Here is a 19,503-nt window from a genome sequence, read left to right as displayed (position 1 = left end):
TAAAGATACACTTCTCCTTGATGTAACCACATTGTCCGATTTCAAAAAGGCTTTACAGCGAAAGCAAAACATTACATTATGGTAGGAGAGTACATAGACAAAAATAATCACACAGCCATTTTCCAAGCAAGGACATGTGTCAATAAAACCCAAAACACAGCTAAATGAAGCACTAACCTTTGACGATCTTCATCAGATGACACTCCTAGGACATTATGTTACACAATACATGTATGTTTTGTTCGATAAAGTTCATATATATATCCAGAAACAGCATTTTACATTGGAGCGTGATGTTCAGAAAATGTATTCCCACCAAAACGTCTGGTGAATGTGCACATCAATTTACAAAAATATTCATAATAAACGTTGACAAAATATATAACAATTATTTAAAGAATTATAGATAGACTACTCCTGGATGCAACCGCTGTGTCAGATTTTAAATTAGCTTTACGGAGAAAGCACATTTTTCAATATTCTGAGTACATAGCTCAGCCATCACGGTGAGCTATACAGACACCCGCCAAGTTCGGCACAACCTAAACTCAGAATTAGTATTAGAAATATTCTCTTACCTTTGCTGATCTTCGTCAGAATGCACTCCCAGGACTGCTACTTCCACAAGAAATGTTGTTTTTGTTCCAAATAATCCATATTTATGTCCAAATACCTCCATTTTGTTTGTGAGTACAGATCACTTACCCAAAGGCATAACGCGCGAGCGCGGAACCAGAGACGAAAAGTCAAAATGTTCCATTACCGTACTTAGAAGCATGTCAAACGCTGTTTAAAATCAATCTTTATGGTATTTTTAATGTAAAATTGTGATAATATTACAACCGGACAATAGCGTATTCATTCAAGGAGAAAAAGAAGGAACAGCGTGCTCGCATGACCGCGCATATCCAATCCCTTTGTTGCCAGGCTGTCCACTCAGAAACTGAGCTCCTATTATCTGCCCAGTGACAGGAGAATGCTCAAACCACTTTCTGAAGGCTTTAGACAGCCAATGGAAGCCTTGGGAAGTGCAACGTAACACCACGGATACTGTAGTTTCGAAAGGGACTAGAAACAAGAACTACAATTCTCAGATCCTCCACTTCCTGGTTGACTTTTTCTCAGGTTTTTGCCTGCCATATGAGTTCTGTTATACTCACAGACACCATTCAAACAGTTTTAGAAACTTCAGAGTGTTTTCTATCCAAATATACTATAATATGCATATTCTAGTTTCTGGGCCAGAGTAGTAACCTGTTTAAATTGGGTACGTTTTTCATCCGGCCGTGAAAATACTGCCCCCAAGCCCAGACAGGTTAAAACAAAAATCGCAAAAACAACTTTCTAACGCTGGATTTGAACTTGCAATCAGCGGCAGATGCTTAGGTGCATCCCCCATCCCCGTCCACAACACACAACTAGGCTGCCTGCTACGCGACAAGTAGCCTAGTGGTTAGAGCGTTGGGCCAGTAACTGAAAGGTTGCTGGATCGAATCCCCGAGCTGACAATGTAAAAATCTGTTGTTCTGCCCCTGAACAAGGCAGTTAACCCACTGTTACCCAGTAGGCTGCCATTGTAAATAAGAATTTGTTCTTAACTGATTTGCCTAGTTAAATAAAGGTAAAATAACTAAAACTGAAACTGAAACCTACATGAAGGTAACAGTGCTCACTGTTGCCCCTAGTGGCTGGTTTCCAAGTCATCTCCTGATGTCCTCAGACATGGGTGGACTTCAAATACTGACTTGTATCACCGGTGACCTGTGCATGTATGCAGGGGATGCCTTGGATTAGGACACAAAACTCAGTCTATGAAGCTTATAAATACCCTTGGGGCAATTACCAAAAGACCACTCCTCCCACTCTCTCTACCTCAGTTATGGCTAGTCAGGGGACAAAGAGAGGGAGGGAGAAAGACTTTGCCCAGTTCCAAATTGGAATGCTTTTTTTTCATTAGATAAGTAAAAGCAAATCAAGTGATGACACACTGTTTGATTTATGTCCACTTCTGGGGAGAAAAAAAGATCATTTATAGCTTTCTCTTGCCATCTAATGGACACTGCAAAGCTTATGCATTCTGTGTCAATGGGTTTAGAAAGAGGCCCTGCAAATACTCAACACCCTCTCTTGCTCGCTCTCTCTCTCTCTCACACACACACACACACGCATGCACGCGCACGCACGCACGCACGCACTTCTCAATAAACACCTCTCTTTGGCCTTATCTACACTTTTCTCACACCAATTTACTTTCTAACACTGTCATTCTCTTTCTGCTCTCTCCTCCTCCTCTCTCTCCCTCCTCTCATGCTCAACTTCCATCTCCAACACCTTCTGCCTTTCTTATAAAAAGCGTATTTTTATCTTGAACAAAAATATAAATACAACATGTTAATATTGGTCCCATGTTTCATGAGCTGAAATAAAAGATGACAAACTTTTTTGCACACATTTGTTTACATCCCTGTTTGTGAGCATTTTGTCCTTTTCCAAGATAATCCTTCCACCTGACAGGTGTCGCATATCAAGAAGCTGATTAAACAGGATGATCATTACACAGGTGCACCTTATAATGGGGACATGTTTTCGGAAGATGGGCAGGGACTCTGGTCCCAGGACAGAGAATAGGGGTGGGAGGACCAAGAGACCTGAGGTGGCAGAATGGAGTGCTCGGGTTGGGGTGTAGGGTTTGAGTATAACTTGAAGGTAGGGAGGGGCAGTTCCTCTTGCTATGCTGTAGGTAAGCACCATTGTCTTGTAGTGACTGCGAGCTTCAACTGGAAGCCAGTGGAGTGTGTTGAGGAGCTGTGTGACATGAGACAACTTGGGAAGGTTGAAAACCAAGCGGGCTGCTGCGTTCTGGATAAGTTGCAGGGGTTTGATGGCACACACGGAGAGCCCAGCCAACAGCGAGTTGCAGTAGTCCAGACGGGAGAGGAGTGCCTGGATTAGGACCTGCAGATGTTGTAGAGCATGAACCTGCAGGAGAGGGTCACTGCTTTGATGTTTGCAGAGAACGACAGGTTGTTGTCCAGGGTCACGCACTCTGGGAGGGTGACACTGTAGAGTTGTCAACCGTGATGGAGAGGTCTATGAGTGGGCAGGCCTTCCCCAGGAGGAAGAGCAGTTCCATCTTGTCGAGGTTGAGCTTGAGGTGGTGGGCCGACATCGAAGTTGAGATATCTGCCAGGCACACAGAGATGCGTGTCGCCACCTGGGTGTCAGAAGGGTGAAGGAGAAAAGTAGTTGAGTGTCATCCACATTGCAATGATAGGTGAGACCATGTGAGTATATGACAGAGCCAGGTAACTTGGTGTGTAGAGAGAAGAAGAGAGGGCCTACAGTGCCTTCGGAAAGTATTCAGACCCCTTGACTTTTTCCACATTTTGTTACATTACAGCCTTATTAAAAAATTGATTAAATATGTTTTTGCCCTCAGCAATACCTTATTTATATAAGTATTCAGACCCTTTGCTATGAGACTGGAAGTTGAGCTCAGGTGCATCCTGTTTCCATTGATCATCCTTGAGATGTTTGTACAACTTGATTGGAGTCCACCTGTGGTAAATTCAATTGATTGGACATGATTTGGAAAGGCACACCTGTCTACATAAGGTCCCACAGTTGACAGTGCATGTCAGAGCAAAAACCAAGCCATGAGGTCGAAAGGAATTGTCCGTCGAGGTCCGAGACAGGATTGTGTCGAGGCACAGATCTGGGAGAGGGTAAAAAAACACTTCTGCAGCATTGAAGGTTCCCAAGAACACAGTGGCCTCCATCATTCTTAAATGAAAGAAGTTTGGAACCACCAAGACTCTACCTAGAGCTGGCCGTCCGAGACAGGATTGTGTCGAGGCACAGATCTGGGAGAGGGTACAAAAACACTTCTGCAGCATTGAAGGTTCCCAAGAACACAGTGGCCTCCATCATTCTTAAATGAAAGAAGTTTGGAACCACCAAGACTCTACCTAGAGCTGGCCATCCGGCCAAACTGAGCAATCGGGGGAGAAGGGAGGTGACCAAGGAGGTGACCAAGAACCCGATGGCCACTCTGACAGAGCTCTAGAGTTCCTCTTTGGAGATGGGAGAACCTTCCAGAAGGACAACCATCTCTGCAGAACTCCACCAATCAGGCCTTTATGGTCGATTGGCCATACGGATGTCACTCTTCAGTAAAAGGCAGATGACAGCCCACTTGGAGTTTGCCAAAAGGCACCTAAAGACTCTCAGACCATGAGAAACAAGATTCTCTGGTCTGATGAAACCAAGATTGAACTATTTGGCCTGAATGCCAAGCGTCACATCTGGAGGAAACCTGGCACCATCCCTATGGTGACGCATGGTGGTGGTAGCATCATTCTGTGGGGGATGTTTTTCAGCGGCAGGGAATGGGAGACTAGTCAAGATAGAAGGAAAGATGAACAGAGAAAAGTACAGAGATTCTTGATGAAAACCTGTGCCAGAGCGCTCAGGACCTTAGACTGGGGGTGAAGGTTCACCTTCCAATAGGACAATGACCCTAAGCACACAGCCAAGATAATGCAGGAGTGGCTTTGGGACAAGTCTCTGAATGTCCTTGAGTGGCCCAGCCAGAGCCCATGCTTCCCCACCCAACCCGACAGATCTTGAGAGGATCTGCAGAGAAGAATGGGAGAAACTCCCCAAATACAAGTGTGCCAAGCTTGTAGCATCATACCCAAGAAGACTCGATGCTGTAATCGGTGCCAAAGTTGCTTCAACAAAGTACTGAGTAAAGGGTCTGAATACTATTTCAGTTTTTAATTTTTTATACATTTTTTATAAATTAGCAAACATTTCTAAAAACCTGTTTTTGCTTTGTTATTATGCGGTATTGTGTGTAGATTGATGAGGGGGAAAAAGGCTGTAATGTAACAAAATGTGGAACAAGTCAATGGGTCTGAATACTTCCGAAGGCACTGTAGAACAGAGCCCTGGGGGACACCAGTAGTGAGTGTATGTGGTGCAGACACAGATCCTCTCCACGTCACCTGGTAGGAGCAGCCTGCCAGGTAGGATGCAATCCAAGAGTGTACATAGCCTGAGACGCCCAGCCCTGAGAGGGTGGAGAGGATCTGATGGTTTACGGTGTCAAAGGCAGCGGATAGATCTAGGAGGATAAGAACAGAGGAGAGAAAGTCAGCTTTGGCAGTGCGGAGATCCTCCATGACACAGAGAAGAACAGTCTTGGTTGAGTGACCCGTTTTGAAGTCTGAATGGTTAGGGTCAAGAAAATCGTTCTGAGAGAGATAACAAGAAAGTTGATCAGAGACAGCACGCTCAAGTGTTTTGGAAAGAAAATAAAGAATGGATACAGGTCTATAGTTTTTGACGTCAGATGAGTCGAGTGTTGGTTTCTTGAGGAGGGGAGCAACTCGGACCATTTTGAAGTTGAGGGGGCACAGCCAGTGGTCAGGGATGAGTTGATGAGGGAAGTAAGGAATGGGAGTAGGTCTCCAGAGATGGTCTGGAGAAGGGAGGAGGGGATGGGGTCGAGCGGGCAGGTTATCGGCGGCCAGAACTCACTAGTCGCAGGATGTCATCTGAAGAGAGAGGGGAGAAAGAGGTCAAGGTCGTATGATAGTTCTGTGTGAGTGAGACCAGTGGAACCAATAGGCTGAGTGAATGGGTAGCGGATGTCATCATCCTTTTTTACAAAGTGGTTGACAAAGTCATCCACAGAGCGGGAGGAGGGAGGATTAAGGAGGGAGGAGAAGGTGAAAAAGAGTTTCCTAGGGTTAGAGGCTGAAGCTTGAAATTTAGAGTGGTAGAAAATGGCTTTAGCAGCGGATACCGAGGAAGAGAAGGTAGAGAGGAGGGAGTCAAAGAATAATAGGTCCTCCAGAAGTTTAGTATTCCTCCATTTTCTGTGAGCTTGCAATGAGTCACTCAGCCACGGAGCAGGAGAGGAGGTCCGAGCCGGCCGGGAAGAAATGGGGCAAGGCGAGTCATGGGATGCGAAAAGACAGGAGAGTAGGGTCGAAGAGGCAGAATCAGAAGACAGAAGGGAGAAGGATTTAGCAGAAGGGAGAGATGCTAGGATAGAAGAGGAGAGAGTAGTGAGAGAGAGAGAGAAAGAGAGAGAGAGAGAGAGAGAGAGAGAGCGAAGATTGCGACGGCGCATGACCATCTGGGTAGGGGCTGAGTGGTTAGGGTTGGAGGAAAAGGAGACAGAAAAGGAAACAATGTAGTGATCAGAGACCTAGAGGGGGGTTGCAGTGAGATTAGTAGGCGAGCAGCCTCTAGTAAAGATGAGGTCAAGGGTATTACCTGTTTGTGAGTTGGAGGGGATTGGGAAAGGGTGGGGTCAAAAGAGGCAAGGAGGGGAAAGAGAGAGTTGGAAAGAAATTAATCGAAGACAGACGTCGGGAGGTTGAAGTCGCCCAGTATGAAGAGCGGTGAGCCATCGTCAGGAAATTAGTTTGTCAAGGTGTCAAGCCCATTGAGGAACTCTCTAAGGGCACCTGGTGGGCGATAGTTGACAATAATGTTAAGCTTGAGTGGACAAGTGACAGTGACAGCATGGAATTCAAATGAGGAGATGGACAGGTGAGAGAGGGAGAAAAGAGAGAATCTCCATTTGCGAGAAATGAGTAGACCTGTGCCACCACCGTGATGACCAGATACTCCCGGACTATGAGAGAACACATAGTCAGATGAAGAAAGAGCAGCTGGAGTAGTAGTGTTCTCTGGGGTGACCCATGTCTACGTCAGGGCCAAAAAGTAAAGGGACTGAAGGGTAGCATAGGCTGAGATGAACTCAGTGTTCTTGACTGCGGCTCGGCAGTTCCAAATGGTGCCAGGGACCCGGAATTCCACATGGGTTGTGTGTGCAGGGTACACTAAATTAGAAGGGTTGCAGCCAAGGGGTGGGGAGCGTCTGTAAAGCCTACAGGGAGAGGTGCGAAGAGATATAGAAAACACACATATACTGTAGTTGACAAAGCTACAAAAGTGCAAAAGTAGATCATGTGTAAATAACTAGGTAAGATACTCAAGTGAGAGAGTGGTGTAAAGCCCTCCACTGTTTCCTTCCCCAAAGAACTACTCGACAGAACCGTCTTTGTTTCAGCAATGGTCTTAGTTTGCGACAAAACCGCCACTCCACGACCACCGCTTACAGCTGCCACTGAGAAACCAGGCGATACTGAAGAACTAACAATAATAGCTAATTTCCTAGCAGAGATGGATAGCACACCTCCCTGTAGTAATTACTGATTGCCTAGGAGAGGTCTACATTGAGACCGAAGGGAGCAAGCATCTGTTTTTATTGTTAAAACGAGAGGCTGCCTGGATCTTTAATTTAGAGACCCTTGCTCTCAATGTAGACTTTGATCTGTAGCCATTCTTGTAAATATTGTGATTTTGCTACTCATTGTAAATGTTTGTAGGCCTATGTAGCCAAATTGTATCTATGATCGCATGCTATCCATTCATATTTTTTTTAATGTTATATTTATATCTGTAAATTAACCAATGATATCAAACCACACCCGACCATGATTACAGACCCCTGTGTGTGTCCTTTGATACTATAGAAACTAGTGAACCGCAGTGTTTGTCATTATGCCCTGATGAAGACAGCTTGTCTGTCGAAACATTGGTTATTAGGTTATTACATTATTGCATCTGAGCTCCTAGAGTGTGGCTCTCCTTTTCTTTTTCAAGTGTTCTACTCCATTAGCCAGCACCTCGCCTAAACAGGTGTGCATTTCTTTCGCCTCCAGACTCCTAGTTACAGTTTTGACTTTGGGGTCACTTAGAAAAGTCCTTGTTTTTGAAAGAAAAGCACTTTTTTTGTCCATTAAAATAACATCAAATTGATCAGAAATACAGTGTAGATATTGTTAATGTTGTAAATGACTATTGTAGCTGGAAACGGCAGTTTTTATGGAATATCTACATAGACGTAGAGAGGCCCATTATCAACAACCATCACTCCTGTGTTCCAATGGCACGTTGCTAATTGATCATTAGAAAACCCTTTTGCAATTATGTTAGCACAGCTGAAAACTGTTGTGCTAATTAAAGAAGCAATAAAACTGGCCTTCTTTAGACTAGTTGAGTATCTGGAGCATCAGCATTTGTGGGTTCGATTACAAACTCAAAACGGCCAGAAACAAAGACCTTTCTTCTGAAACTCGTCAGTCTATTCTTGTTCTGAGAAATGAAGGCTATTCCATGTGAGAAATTGCCAAGAAACGGAAGATCTCGTACAACGCTGTGTACTACTCCCTTCACATTACAGCGCAAACTGTCTCTAACCAGAATAGAAAGAGGAGTGGGAGGCCCCGGTGCACAACTGAGCAAGAGGACAAGTACATTAGAGTGTCTGGTTTGAGAAACAGACACCGCACAAGTCCACAACTGGCAGCTTCATTAAATAGTACCCGCAAAACACCAGTCTCAACATCAACAGTGAAGAGGCGACTCCGGGATGTTGGCCTTCTAGGCAGAGTTGCAAAGAAAAAGCCATATCTCAGACTGGCCAATAAAAAGAAAATATTAAGATGGGCAAAAGAACACAGACACGAGGAACTCTGCCTAGAAGGCCAGCATCCCAGAGTTGCCTCATCACTTTTGATGTTGAGACTGGTGTTTTGCGAGTACTATTTAATGAATCTGCCAGTTGAGGACTTTTAAGCGTCTGTTTCTCAAACTTGACACTTTTGATATTATTTTAATTTTCAAATAATTTGCTTTTCTTTCAAAAACAAAGACATTTCTAAGTGACCCCAAACTTTTGAACGGTAGTGTAAATTGGCTTGAAAATCTAGCAATGATCAACAACCAACTTGACAGAGCGTGAAGAATTAAAAAAAATTATAATGTGCAAATATTGTACAAACCAGGTATGCAAAGCTCTTAGAGACTTACCCAGAAAAACTCACAGCTGTAATCTCTGCCAAGGTTGATTCTAACATACTTTGACTCAGGGGGTTGAATACATATGCAATCAAGATATATTAGTGTTTTATTTTTCATAAATTTTTGACAAATGTTAATAGTTTTATACCACTTTGACATTACAGTGTATTTTGTGTAGATCGTTGACAAAAAAGTACAATTACCAAAAAAAAGTGTGTGTGTGTGTGTGAGGGGTGGGGGGGGGGGGGTGCGTGCGTGCGTGCGTTGTAGAGTTATTCTCATCCAAATGACACATCTCCACATTCTATTATTATCTAGCTGTAATATGATGCTGGTTGCATTTCAAATGTGTTTGAAGGCTAAATGAACTGCCATTGTCACAATCTCTGATGGATTTTTTGCAGACAGACTAAAATAAGGCACATTTATATATTTTTTATATTTAACATTACCAGTCAAAAGTTTGGACACATCTACTCATTCAAGGGTTTTTCTTCATTTAAATGTTTATTATATACATTGTACAATAATAGTGAAGACATCAAAACTATGAAATAACACATATGGAATTATGTAGTAACCAAAAAAAGTGTTAAACAAATCTAAATATATTTGAGATTTGAGATTTTTCAAAGTAGCCACCCTTTGCCTTGATGACAGCTTTGCACACTCTTGGCATTTTCTCAACTAGCTTCATGTGGTAGTTGGACCGCAGAATGACGGAAAAGCAGTCAACAAGTGCTCAGTATATGTGGGAACTCCTTCAAGACTGTTGGAAAAGCATTTCTCATGAAGCTGGTTGAGAGAATGCCAAGAGTGTGCAAATCTGTCATCAAGGCACAGGGTGGCTACTTTGAAGAATCTAAAAGATATTTAACACTTTGGTTGCTACATTATTCCATATGTGTTATTTCATAGTTTTGATATCTTCACTATTATTCTTCAATGTATAAAACAGAAACATTTTTGAAAAACACTTGAATGAGTAGGTGTGTACAAACTGTTGACTGCTACTGTATGTTTTTGTTCAGCCACACTTTATTTGAATAGTCTCCTGTAAATTGTCTATAGATGCTTAAACTTTCAACAAACTGCAACTTGAAGAGAAAGGGAGCAGGCATATTAACAGGATGAGAGATAGGAGGTAGATTGGTGTGGAACAGTTGAAAGAAAGGATCTGAAAAGAGGTTTGAAAGAGAAAGTGGCCAGGGAAGACATGATAGCTTGAGCTTTTCCAAAATTATTTTTTATTTTTCTCTCTGCCTTACATTTGAAACTGTATGTGACTTGACACTCACCCAGTACCATTTTCTGTGAGTTCCTTTTAAGATTAAATGTTTTCTAGAGAGAGGGTAGTAACAAACAAAAAATGAATAGTGAAAGATTGCGGGCTGCGAATTCTAAATAATTGAAGAAAAAGAAAATGAGCATGGGTCGTGTTTTGTTGTGATGGGGAAAGGGGTTTTAAATTGATCAGGGGGAAACTTGAATGCTAAATGTGTGTAGTGTGTGTGTGTGTGTGTGTGTGTGTGTGTGTGTGTGTGTGTGTGTGTGTGTGTGTGTGTGTGTGTGTGTGTGTGTCTGTGTTTGTTTGTGTCTGTGTTTGTTTGTGTCTGTGTCTGTGTGTGTGTAGACATGTACCCTGAAATGCATGACTCCTCATTAGTGAAGCAGTGTACGACCATATCAGAGTTTGAGTAGTTGGCTGGCTGCAAGGAAACGACTAGAGAAGCACAGACTGACTGTGCAAATTCATCATTTATCAAGATGTTTTTTATTTAGTATTTGTTTTGCTTCCTCCCCCGTGACTGACTCGCTACACAATCCGTAGCCAAACAAGTAGGCCAAGCCATTACATTCTTGGAGAATTTGTCTCTCCTCTCCCGTATTTATGAGATGTGAAAGAATATGATTGGTCCTGTCTGGAGGGGTGGGAGAGGAAGCAAGAATTGGTAACAATTTACTTTACAGTCCTATCACAGATGGTAGTTAGAAAACAACAGTAATAATTTATACTTTCTGGTAGAGTTTTATAATTGATAAATCAAATTGCTAACTATTGCCACCACAGTGTGTGTGGTATCCGTGGGGATTAAACAACATACAACAAAAATACACGTTTTGTTTGATGGCCAATACAATTGGATGTTATGTTAAAGCATCAGAAGGTACTTAGTGCTACTTCTTTCAATGAATACAGAAGAAACCAAAAGTAAGCTATTAGTAACAGTAATGTCATAACATTATGCAATGGCTAAGTAAACACCAGGTAAATTGAATACAGTAGCAAGACTACTGCTATGATCTGAAGAAGGAATCTGAAAGTAAGCAAGTCTCTTTCTCACTGTAAGAATTTCCAGCAGTGCTCTCTCGTTTTAATAATGAAATGACCTCCCCTCCGGTGTCAGACTTTCTCATAAATGTGATTCACTTTTTTCTTACTGCTATGATGAAAAAGTAGGTGTGTGTGTGTGTTCCCATAAAAATCCAAGTCAATGTAGAAATGACTAACCCCTGCGTTTCTATTTAGCAGTGAATCTATGGCAGCAGTGAATGAGGCAGAGTGGTGTAATTGGATTACATAATGGAGGGCAGCAGCAGACAGTGTGTGTATGTGTGTGTTTTATATATACAATATTCACCCCCATTGGCATTTTTCCTATTTTGTTGCCGTACAACCTGGAATTAAAATAGATTTTTGGGGGGGTTTGTATCATTTGATTTACACAACATGCCTACCACTTTGAAGATGCAAAATATTAAGAAAAGAAAAAGAAAAAAAAACTGAATACTGTGCAAACTTACGGCCAATCTTCCGTAAAGCCCAACTCTGTGGAGTGTACGGCTTAAAGTGGTCCGATGGACAGATACTCCAATCTCCGCTGTGGAGCTTTGCAGCTCCTTCAGGGTTATCTTTGGTCTCTTTGTTGCCTCTCTGATTAATGCCCTCCTTGCCTGCTCGGTGAGTTTTGGTGGGCAGCCCTCACTTGGCAGGCTTGTTGTGGTGCCATATTCTTTCCATTTGTGGTGCCATATTCTTTCCATTTCCATTTCTATTCTCCGTGGGATGTTCAAAGTTTCTGATATTTTTTTTATAACCCAACACTGATCTGTAGTTCTCCACAACTTTGTCCCTGACCTGTTTGGAGAGCTCCTTGGTCTTCATGGTGCCGCTTGCTTGGTGGTGGCCCTTGCTTAGTGGTGTTGCAGACTCTGGGGCCTTTCAGAACAGGTGTACATATGCTGAGATCTTGTGACGGATCATGTGACACTTAGATTGCACACAGGTGAACTTTATTTAACTAATTATGTGACTTCTGAAGGTAATTGGTTGCACCAGATCTTATTTAGGGGCTTCATAGCAAAGGGGGTGAATACACATGCACACACCACTTTTCCGTTGAAAAAAATAATAATTTAAACAAGTAATTTTTTTCCTTTCACTTCACCAATTTGGACTAGCATTTTTACATTTTTTTACATTTTAGTCATTTAGCAGACGCTCTTATCCAGAGCGACTTACAGTAGTGAATGCATACATTTCGTACATTTTTTTTTTCTGTGCTGGCCCCCCCGTGGGAAACGAACCCACAACCCTGGTGTTGCAAACACCATGCTCTACCAACTGAGCTACAGGGAAGGCTACCGAATAGCACCCTGACTCACCTATTGCTGCTCTTTTAACCCTATGATCACTCGGCTACACAGCTGATGCCCCCTGGACTGTTTCAATAACACGGTAACTCATTTTGTTTACCTGTCAGCCCCAGCCTCTAACTCAGGTCCTGTTTGTACCTAACTGACCCGCTCTGCCCATTCATTGCCATTTACCCGTTGTTGTCTTAGCTCTCCTGATCAACACCTGTGATTGCTTTATGCCTCTCTCTAATGTCAATATGCCTTGTCTACTGCTGTCTTGGCTAGTTTTTATTGTTTTATTTCACTGTAGAGCCCTCAGTCCCACTTAAAATGCCTTAGCTCTTTCATCCCATCCCACACACATGTCGAGATCTCACCTAGGTTAACTGATGCCTCCAGAGACTAAACCTCTCTCATCAACACTCAACGCATAGGTTTACCTCCACTGTACTCACATCCTACCATACCCTTGTCTGTACATTATGCCTTGAATCTATTCTACCATGCCCAGAAATCTGCTCCTTTTATTCTCTGTCCCAACCGCACTAGACGACCAGTTCTTATAGCCTTTAGCCGTACCCTTATCCTACTCCTCCTCTGTTCCTCTGGTGATGTAGAGGTTAACCCAGGCCCTGTAGCCCCCAGTTCCCCTACTATTCCCCAGGCACTATCATTTGTTGACTTCTGTAACCGTAAAAGCCTTGGTTTCATGCATGTTAACATCAGAAGCCTCCTCCCTAAGTTTGTTTTTTTCACTGCTTTAGCACACTCCGCCAACCCCGATGTCCTAGCCATTCTTGAATCCTGGCTTAGGAAGGCCACCAAAAATTCTGACATTTCCATCCCCAACTACAACATTTTCCGCCAAGATAGAACTGCCAAAGGGGGTGGAGTTGCAATCTACTGCAGAGACAGCCTGCAGAGTTCTGTCATGCAATCCAGGTCTGTGCCTAAACAGTTCGAGCTTCTACTTTTAAAAATTCACCTTTCCAGAGATAAGTCTCTCACTGTTGCCGCTTGTTATAGACCCCCCTCAGCCCCCAGCTGTGCCCTGGACACCATATGTGAATTAATTGCCCCCCATTTATCTTCAGAGTTTGCACTGTTAGGTGACCTAAACTGGGATATGCTTAACACCCCGGCCGTCCTACAATCTAAGCTAGATGCCCTCAATCTCACATAAATTATCATGGAACCTACCAGGTACAACCACAAATCCGTAAACATGGGCACCCTCATAGATATAATATTGACCACCCTGCCCTCTAAATACACCTCTGCTGTCTTCAACCAGGATCTCAGCGATCACTGCCTCATTGCCTGCATGTGTAATGGGTCCGCGGTCAAACGACCACCCCTCATCACTGTCAAACGCTCCCTAAAACACTTCAGCGAACAGGCCTTTCTAATCGACCTGGCCCGGGTATCCTGGAAGGATATTGACCTCATTACGTCAGTAGAGGATGCCTGGTTATTCTTTAAAAGTGCTTTCCTCACCATCTTAAATAAGCATGCCCCATTAATTTTTTTTTTAACTAAGAACAGATATAGCCCTTGGTTCACTCCAGACCTGACTGCCCTTGACCAGCACAAAAACATCCTGTGGCATACTGCATGAGCATCGAATAGCCCCTGCAATATGCAACTTTCAGGGAAGTTAGGAACCAATATACACAGGCAGCTAGGAAAGCAAAGGCTAGCTTTTTCAAACAGAAATGTTCATCCTGTAGCACAAACTCTAAAAAGTTCTGGGACAATGTAAAGTCCATGGAGAATAAGAGCACCTCCTCCCAGCTGCCCACTGCACTGAGGCTAGGAAACACTGTCACCACCAATAAATCTACGATAATCGAGAATTTCAATAAGCATTTTTCTACAGCTTGCCATGCTTTCCACCTAGCTACACCTATCCCGGTCAACAGCTCTGCACCCCACACAGCAATTTGCCCAAGCCTCCCCCATTTCTCCTTCACCCAAATCCAGATAGCTGATGTTCTGAAAGAGCTGCAAAATCTGGACCCCTACAAATCAGCTGGGCTAGACAATCTGGACCCTCTCTTCCTAAAATTATCTGCCGCAATTGTTGCAACCCCTATTATTAGCCTGTTCAACCTCGCTTTCGTATCGTCTGAGATCCCCAAAGATTGGAAAGCTGCCATGGTCAACCCCCTCTTCAAAGGGGGAGACACTCTAGACCCAAACTGTTACAGACCTATATCTATCCTACCCTGCCTTTCTAAGGTCTTCGAAAACCAAGAAAACAAACAGATCACCAACCATTTCGAATCCCACCGTACCTTCTCCGCTATGCAATCTGGTTTCCGAGCTGGTCATGGGTGCACCTCAGCCACGCTCAAGGTCCTAAACGATATCATAACCGCCATCGATAAAAGACAATACTGTGCAGCCGTATTCATCAACCTGGCCAAGGCTTTCGACTCTGTCAATCACTGCATTCTTATCAGCAGACTCAACAGCCTTGGTTTCTAAAATGACTGCCTCGCCTGGTTCACCAACTACTTTTCAGACAGAGTTCAGTGTGTCAAATCGGAGGGCCTGTTGTCCGGACCTCTGGCAGTCTCTATGGGGGTGCAACAGGGTTCAATTCTCGGGCCGACTCTTTTCTCTGTATATATCAAGGATGTCGCTCTTGCTGCTGGTGATTGTCTAATCCACCTCTATTCAGACGACACCATTCTGTAAACTTCCGGCTCTTCTTTAGACACTGAGTTAACAAACCTTCAGACGAGCTTCAATGCCATACAACTCTCCTTCTGTGGCCTCCAACTGCTCTTATATGCAAGTAAAACTAAATGCATGCTCTTCATACCTAGGTGTCTGGTTAGACTGTAAACTCTCCTTCCACACTCACATTACACATCTCTAATCCAAAATTAAATCAGACTATCCTACCGATCCTTGACTTCGGCGATGTCATTTACAAAATAGCCTCCAACACTCTATCAAAAAATGTGATGCAGTCTATCACAGTGCCATCCTTTTTGTCACCAAAGCCCCATATACTACCCACCACTGCGACCTGTATGCTCTCGTTGGCTGGGCCTCGCTTCATACTCGTCGCCAAACCCACTGGCTCCAGGTCATCTATAAGTCTTTGCTTGGTAAAGCCCCGCCTTATCTCAGCTCACTGGTCACCATAGGAGCACCCACCTGTAGCATGCACTCCAGCAGGTATATTTCACTGCTCACCCCCAAAGCCAACTCCTCAGTTGGCCGCCTTTCCTTCCAGTTCTCTGCTGCCAATGACTGGAACGAATTGCAAAAATCACTGAAGCTGGAGACTCATATCTCCCTCACTAACTTTAAGCATCAGCTGTCAGAGCAGCTTACCAATCACTGTACCTGTACACAGCCAATCTGTAAATAGCACACCCAACTACCTCATCCCCATATTGTTTTTTTTGTTTTTTTGTTCTCCTTTGCACCCCAGTATCTCTACTTGCACATTAATCTTCTGCACATCTATTACTCCAGTGTTTAATTCCTAAATTGTAATTATTTCGCGACGATGGCCAATTTATTGCCTTACCTCCCTAATCTTACTTCATTTGCACACACTGGCTATAGGCTTTCTATTGTGTTATTAACTGTACGTTTGTTTATTCCATGTGTAACTTTGTGTTGTTTGTGTCGCACTGCTTTGCTTGGCCAGGTCGCAGTTGTAAATGAGAACTTGTTCTCAACTGGCCTGCCTGGTTAAATAAAGGTTAAATAAAAAAATACAAATAAATTGACAGATTTTAACATTGTAAGCTTAGCTATTCTAACCATGACCTTTCGGGTACTAGCCCAATGCTCTAAGCGCTAGGCTACCTGCTTTGTGTGTGTGCATGCGTGCGTGCGTGCGTGCGGTTTGCCCAAATTATTGGCACCCTTAATAAAGATGAGCAAAAAATACTAATCTTATTAAATAAATAATACATATACTGAAAATGACATTGTTACATTAATACAATTACTCAAAGAAAGAGTAATAAAAAAAATCTCAAAAGGATAGATGTCGAAATTATTGGCACCCCTAAAGATTCTTATAAATAAAATCAAACAAAATAAAATCTGCATTAACATGCAACTTTTTATGTTCATTCAGCTTAAGGAACTGTATTGTGGCCTTTCAAGGTGTCCTGTTTCACTGAGATATAAAAATGAGGTAACACGCAATTAAAAAACATCACCGTGAGGAAAGGCAAAGAACTCACAAATAAAAAGAGATGAATGGTTGTTGACCTTCATAAATCCAACAATGGGTAAAACAATAAAATAATAATTATAATATATTCCACTTACCACTATTAGGGTAATAATTAAGACGTTTAAAACCACTGGAACAGCGGTAAACTAACTCAGACCACTCCCACACAGTCCTAGCAAAAATTCACTTGAGAAATTGCTCTTTGCTAAGGAGCTATTTTTGTTTATTTTTGACCATTTTAATTGAAAACAATCACAGTAAGGTACTTAATTGCTATCCAGGAAATATTTGATATTGAGATAAAAACAGCTGCATTGGACTTTTAAACAACATCTCTTTCTTTGAGTAATTGTATTTGTATAAAATAATAGATTTTTTTTAAATTGCATACAATATGGCTCAGTATCTGTATTCTTTATTTTATACAGTCTTTTTTTGCTAATCTTTATCAAGGGTGCCAATCATTTTGGAGGTGACTGTATATTATGTTCTCCACACAAAAAGAGCTGCTGCTGCAGGATTGGACTGTCATCACTGGAGCAACAATGAGCTGAGCTCTGTGTGTGTGAGTGCCTTTGCTAGTAAGTGAAGAAGCATGCTTCCAGAAAGGTGTTTTTGATGTGTGTGTGTGTGTGTGTGTGTGTGTGTGTGTGTGTGTGTGTGTGTGTGTGTGTGTGTGTGTGTGTGTGTGTGTGTGTGTGTGTGTGTGTGTGTGTGTGTGTGTGTGTGTGTGTGTGTGTGCACGTGTGTGTGCGTTTGCAAGTGTGAATGAAGCAGAGAATTCTCAACTCACATGCAAACCGCACAACGCCTGTTTCTCACTAAGACACCGTGGGTGGATGTGCAAAGGGTGTGTGTGTGCCTGTGTGTGTGCATGCATGTGAGTGTGTGTGTGCGTTTAATGGTGATCCTTTTTGTGAAATTGAGCTGGAGATGGTATTTTCTCTCTGAGGGAAGTGCATAATGGAGAATGTGGGCTAGATAGTTGTAGGCTGTTCTAAATGATGTTTAATGTTGCTCAATGCTTCCATCCAGCTGTCTTCTTTCAGTCCCACGTTTTTTTATCCTCACTCTTTCTAGCCCTCTTTATCTCCCTTTTCTCTCTCTCTCTCACTGTCTTTCGGTCTCTCCACCACTCTTTCCCTCTATCGTTCTCTCCGCACCTCCTTCTCGCTTTCCCTCTCTCTCTCTTTCAATATCAACAGCCAGGGTGATATAAATAATGCATCAAAGTACATTAAAAACATTAGCAAGGCGATGAAAGAGGGAGGAAAGGAGAGAGAGAAGGGGAAAGGGTGACTGGGTCTTAAACAAAGGACTGTTATTGTGCATGGAGAGATTTAGCAGGCCTGGACTTTTTACACTGAGGAAGAGATGGTAAAAAATACAGTAATATACTAAATTGTTCCCCTAATATTGTCAACCTCTAGTTGTTTACTGTGTTTACAGGTCGTTAACGTTAGAGCCAAACATGGCTTTATTGAGCTCCATCTAATCCAGAGTGTTGGCCAGTCCACTAACCATGAATTTAATTCATTACGGTGTATCACTCAACAGTGTTTTTGTTTTGGTTAGTCTGTGCATTGTAATTGCAACAAATTGGGAGAATTTAAGAACCGTGACGCATACACCCTTTCGTACACTACCCGACAACACACACACACACACACACAGACACAAACACGTTCACAAACATGCACGCATCCACACACGTACACCCTTCGCTCTCTCTCTTTCCCCTCTGTGGAACGTCGTTCCTGCACACCCCCGTCTCCCTTCCCTCCTGGCAGCGTGGCGATTGGCATATTAAAACATTGATTGGCAGCGAGTGTTTTGCGGCGTGTATTACTGAGACGGAGAGCATTGGGAAAGCAGCCAGGATTGACAGAAAGGCAGTGGAAGAATGGAAGGAGGGGTGTAAAGGATGAGTGTAAAGCAGGAATGTAAAGGATGAGTGTAAAGCAGGAATGGAAGGAGTAGTGTAAAGGAAAGAGGGGGGAATGGAAGGAGTGTCTGGGCTGGCCAGAGAGAGCTAAAGAGGGCTCACATGCAGGGTGACAAGGCCTTATAGAAAAACTGGGTGTCTAGAGCAGTTAAACAGATAGACGGACAGATATATGGACAGACGGACATAGCCAGACCAATTCAAAATGATGTATCTACAGTATATAGGGGCTAGTGAACTGCAATGCACTTAAACAGAGCGTGCACAAGAACATCACACTACCAAATATGTAAGAATGCATCCTCTCCCTTTTCTCGCCATCCTTTTTCATCTCCGTCTCTAAATTCCTGCACCTGTACTATCTAATCTCAAGTCCTTCTCTCGCAACCTACGCAATTACATTATACAAAACACATTTACAAGACGTGTTACTTATTTGCCAAAGCTGTCATCAACATTTAGTAAATGGTGTGTAACTACTTGATGTTGAGTAAGCAATCCTAACATCTTTCTCTATCTCTCTTCTCTCTCTCTTCTCTCTCTCTCTTCTCTCTCTCTCTCCAGATGAACAGGCCTATCCAGGTGAAGCCTGCGGACAGCGAGAGTCGAGGAGGTAGTGCTCCACTTCTTTAAACTTGGCTGCCGTCCCACATCAGTGTCACCATTACCCCTCTCTTTCCATACACGCACGCACGCACACGCGCACACACACACACACACACACACACACACACACACACACACACACACACACACACACACACACACACACACACACACACACACACACACACACACACACACACACACACACACACAC

General features: G+C 43.0%; 1 protein-coding gene across 20 annotated transcripts in view; it reads left to right on the top strand.

The window, feature by feature from the left end:
- The window catches only part of LOC106565371 (CUGBP Elav-like family member 4), a 103,763-nt gene that overhangs the window by 59,630 nt on the left and 24,630 nt on the right, over positions 1-19,503 (top strand). For all 20 annotated transcript variants that reach the window (XM_045691569.1, XM_014132406.2, XM_045691567.1 and 17 more), the window contains exon 3: positions 19,248-19,296. In XM_045691569.1, the coding sequence (XP_045547525.1) occupies positions 19,248-19,296 (49 nt within the window). The remainder of the gene's footprint in view (positions 1-19,247; positions 19,297-19,503) is intronic.

Source organism: Salmo salar, chromosome ssa12 (assembly GCF_905237065.1).
Source record: "Salmo salar chromosome ssa12, Ssal_v3.1, whole genome shotgun sequence".
In the NCBI taxonomy this organism is placed as follows: domain Eukaryota; kingdom Metazoa; phylum Chordata; class Actinopteri; order Salmoniformes; family Salmonidae; genus Salmo; species Salmo salar.
Note: the sequence above shows the minus strand (reverse complement) of the source record. Positions and strands in the feature narration are given on the sequence as shown.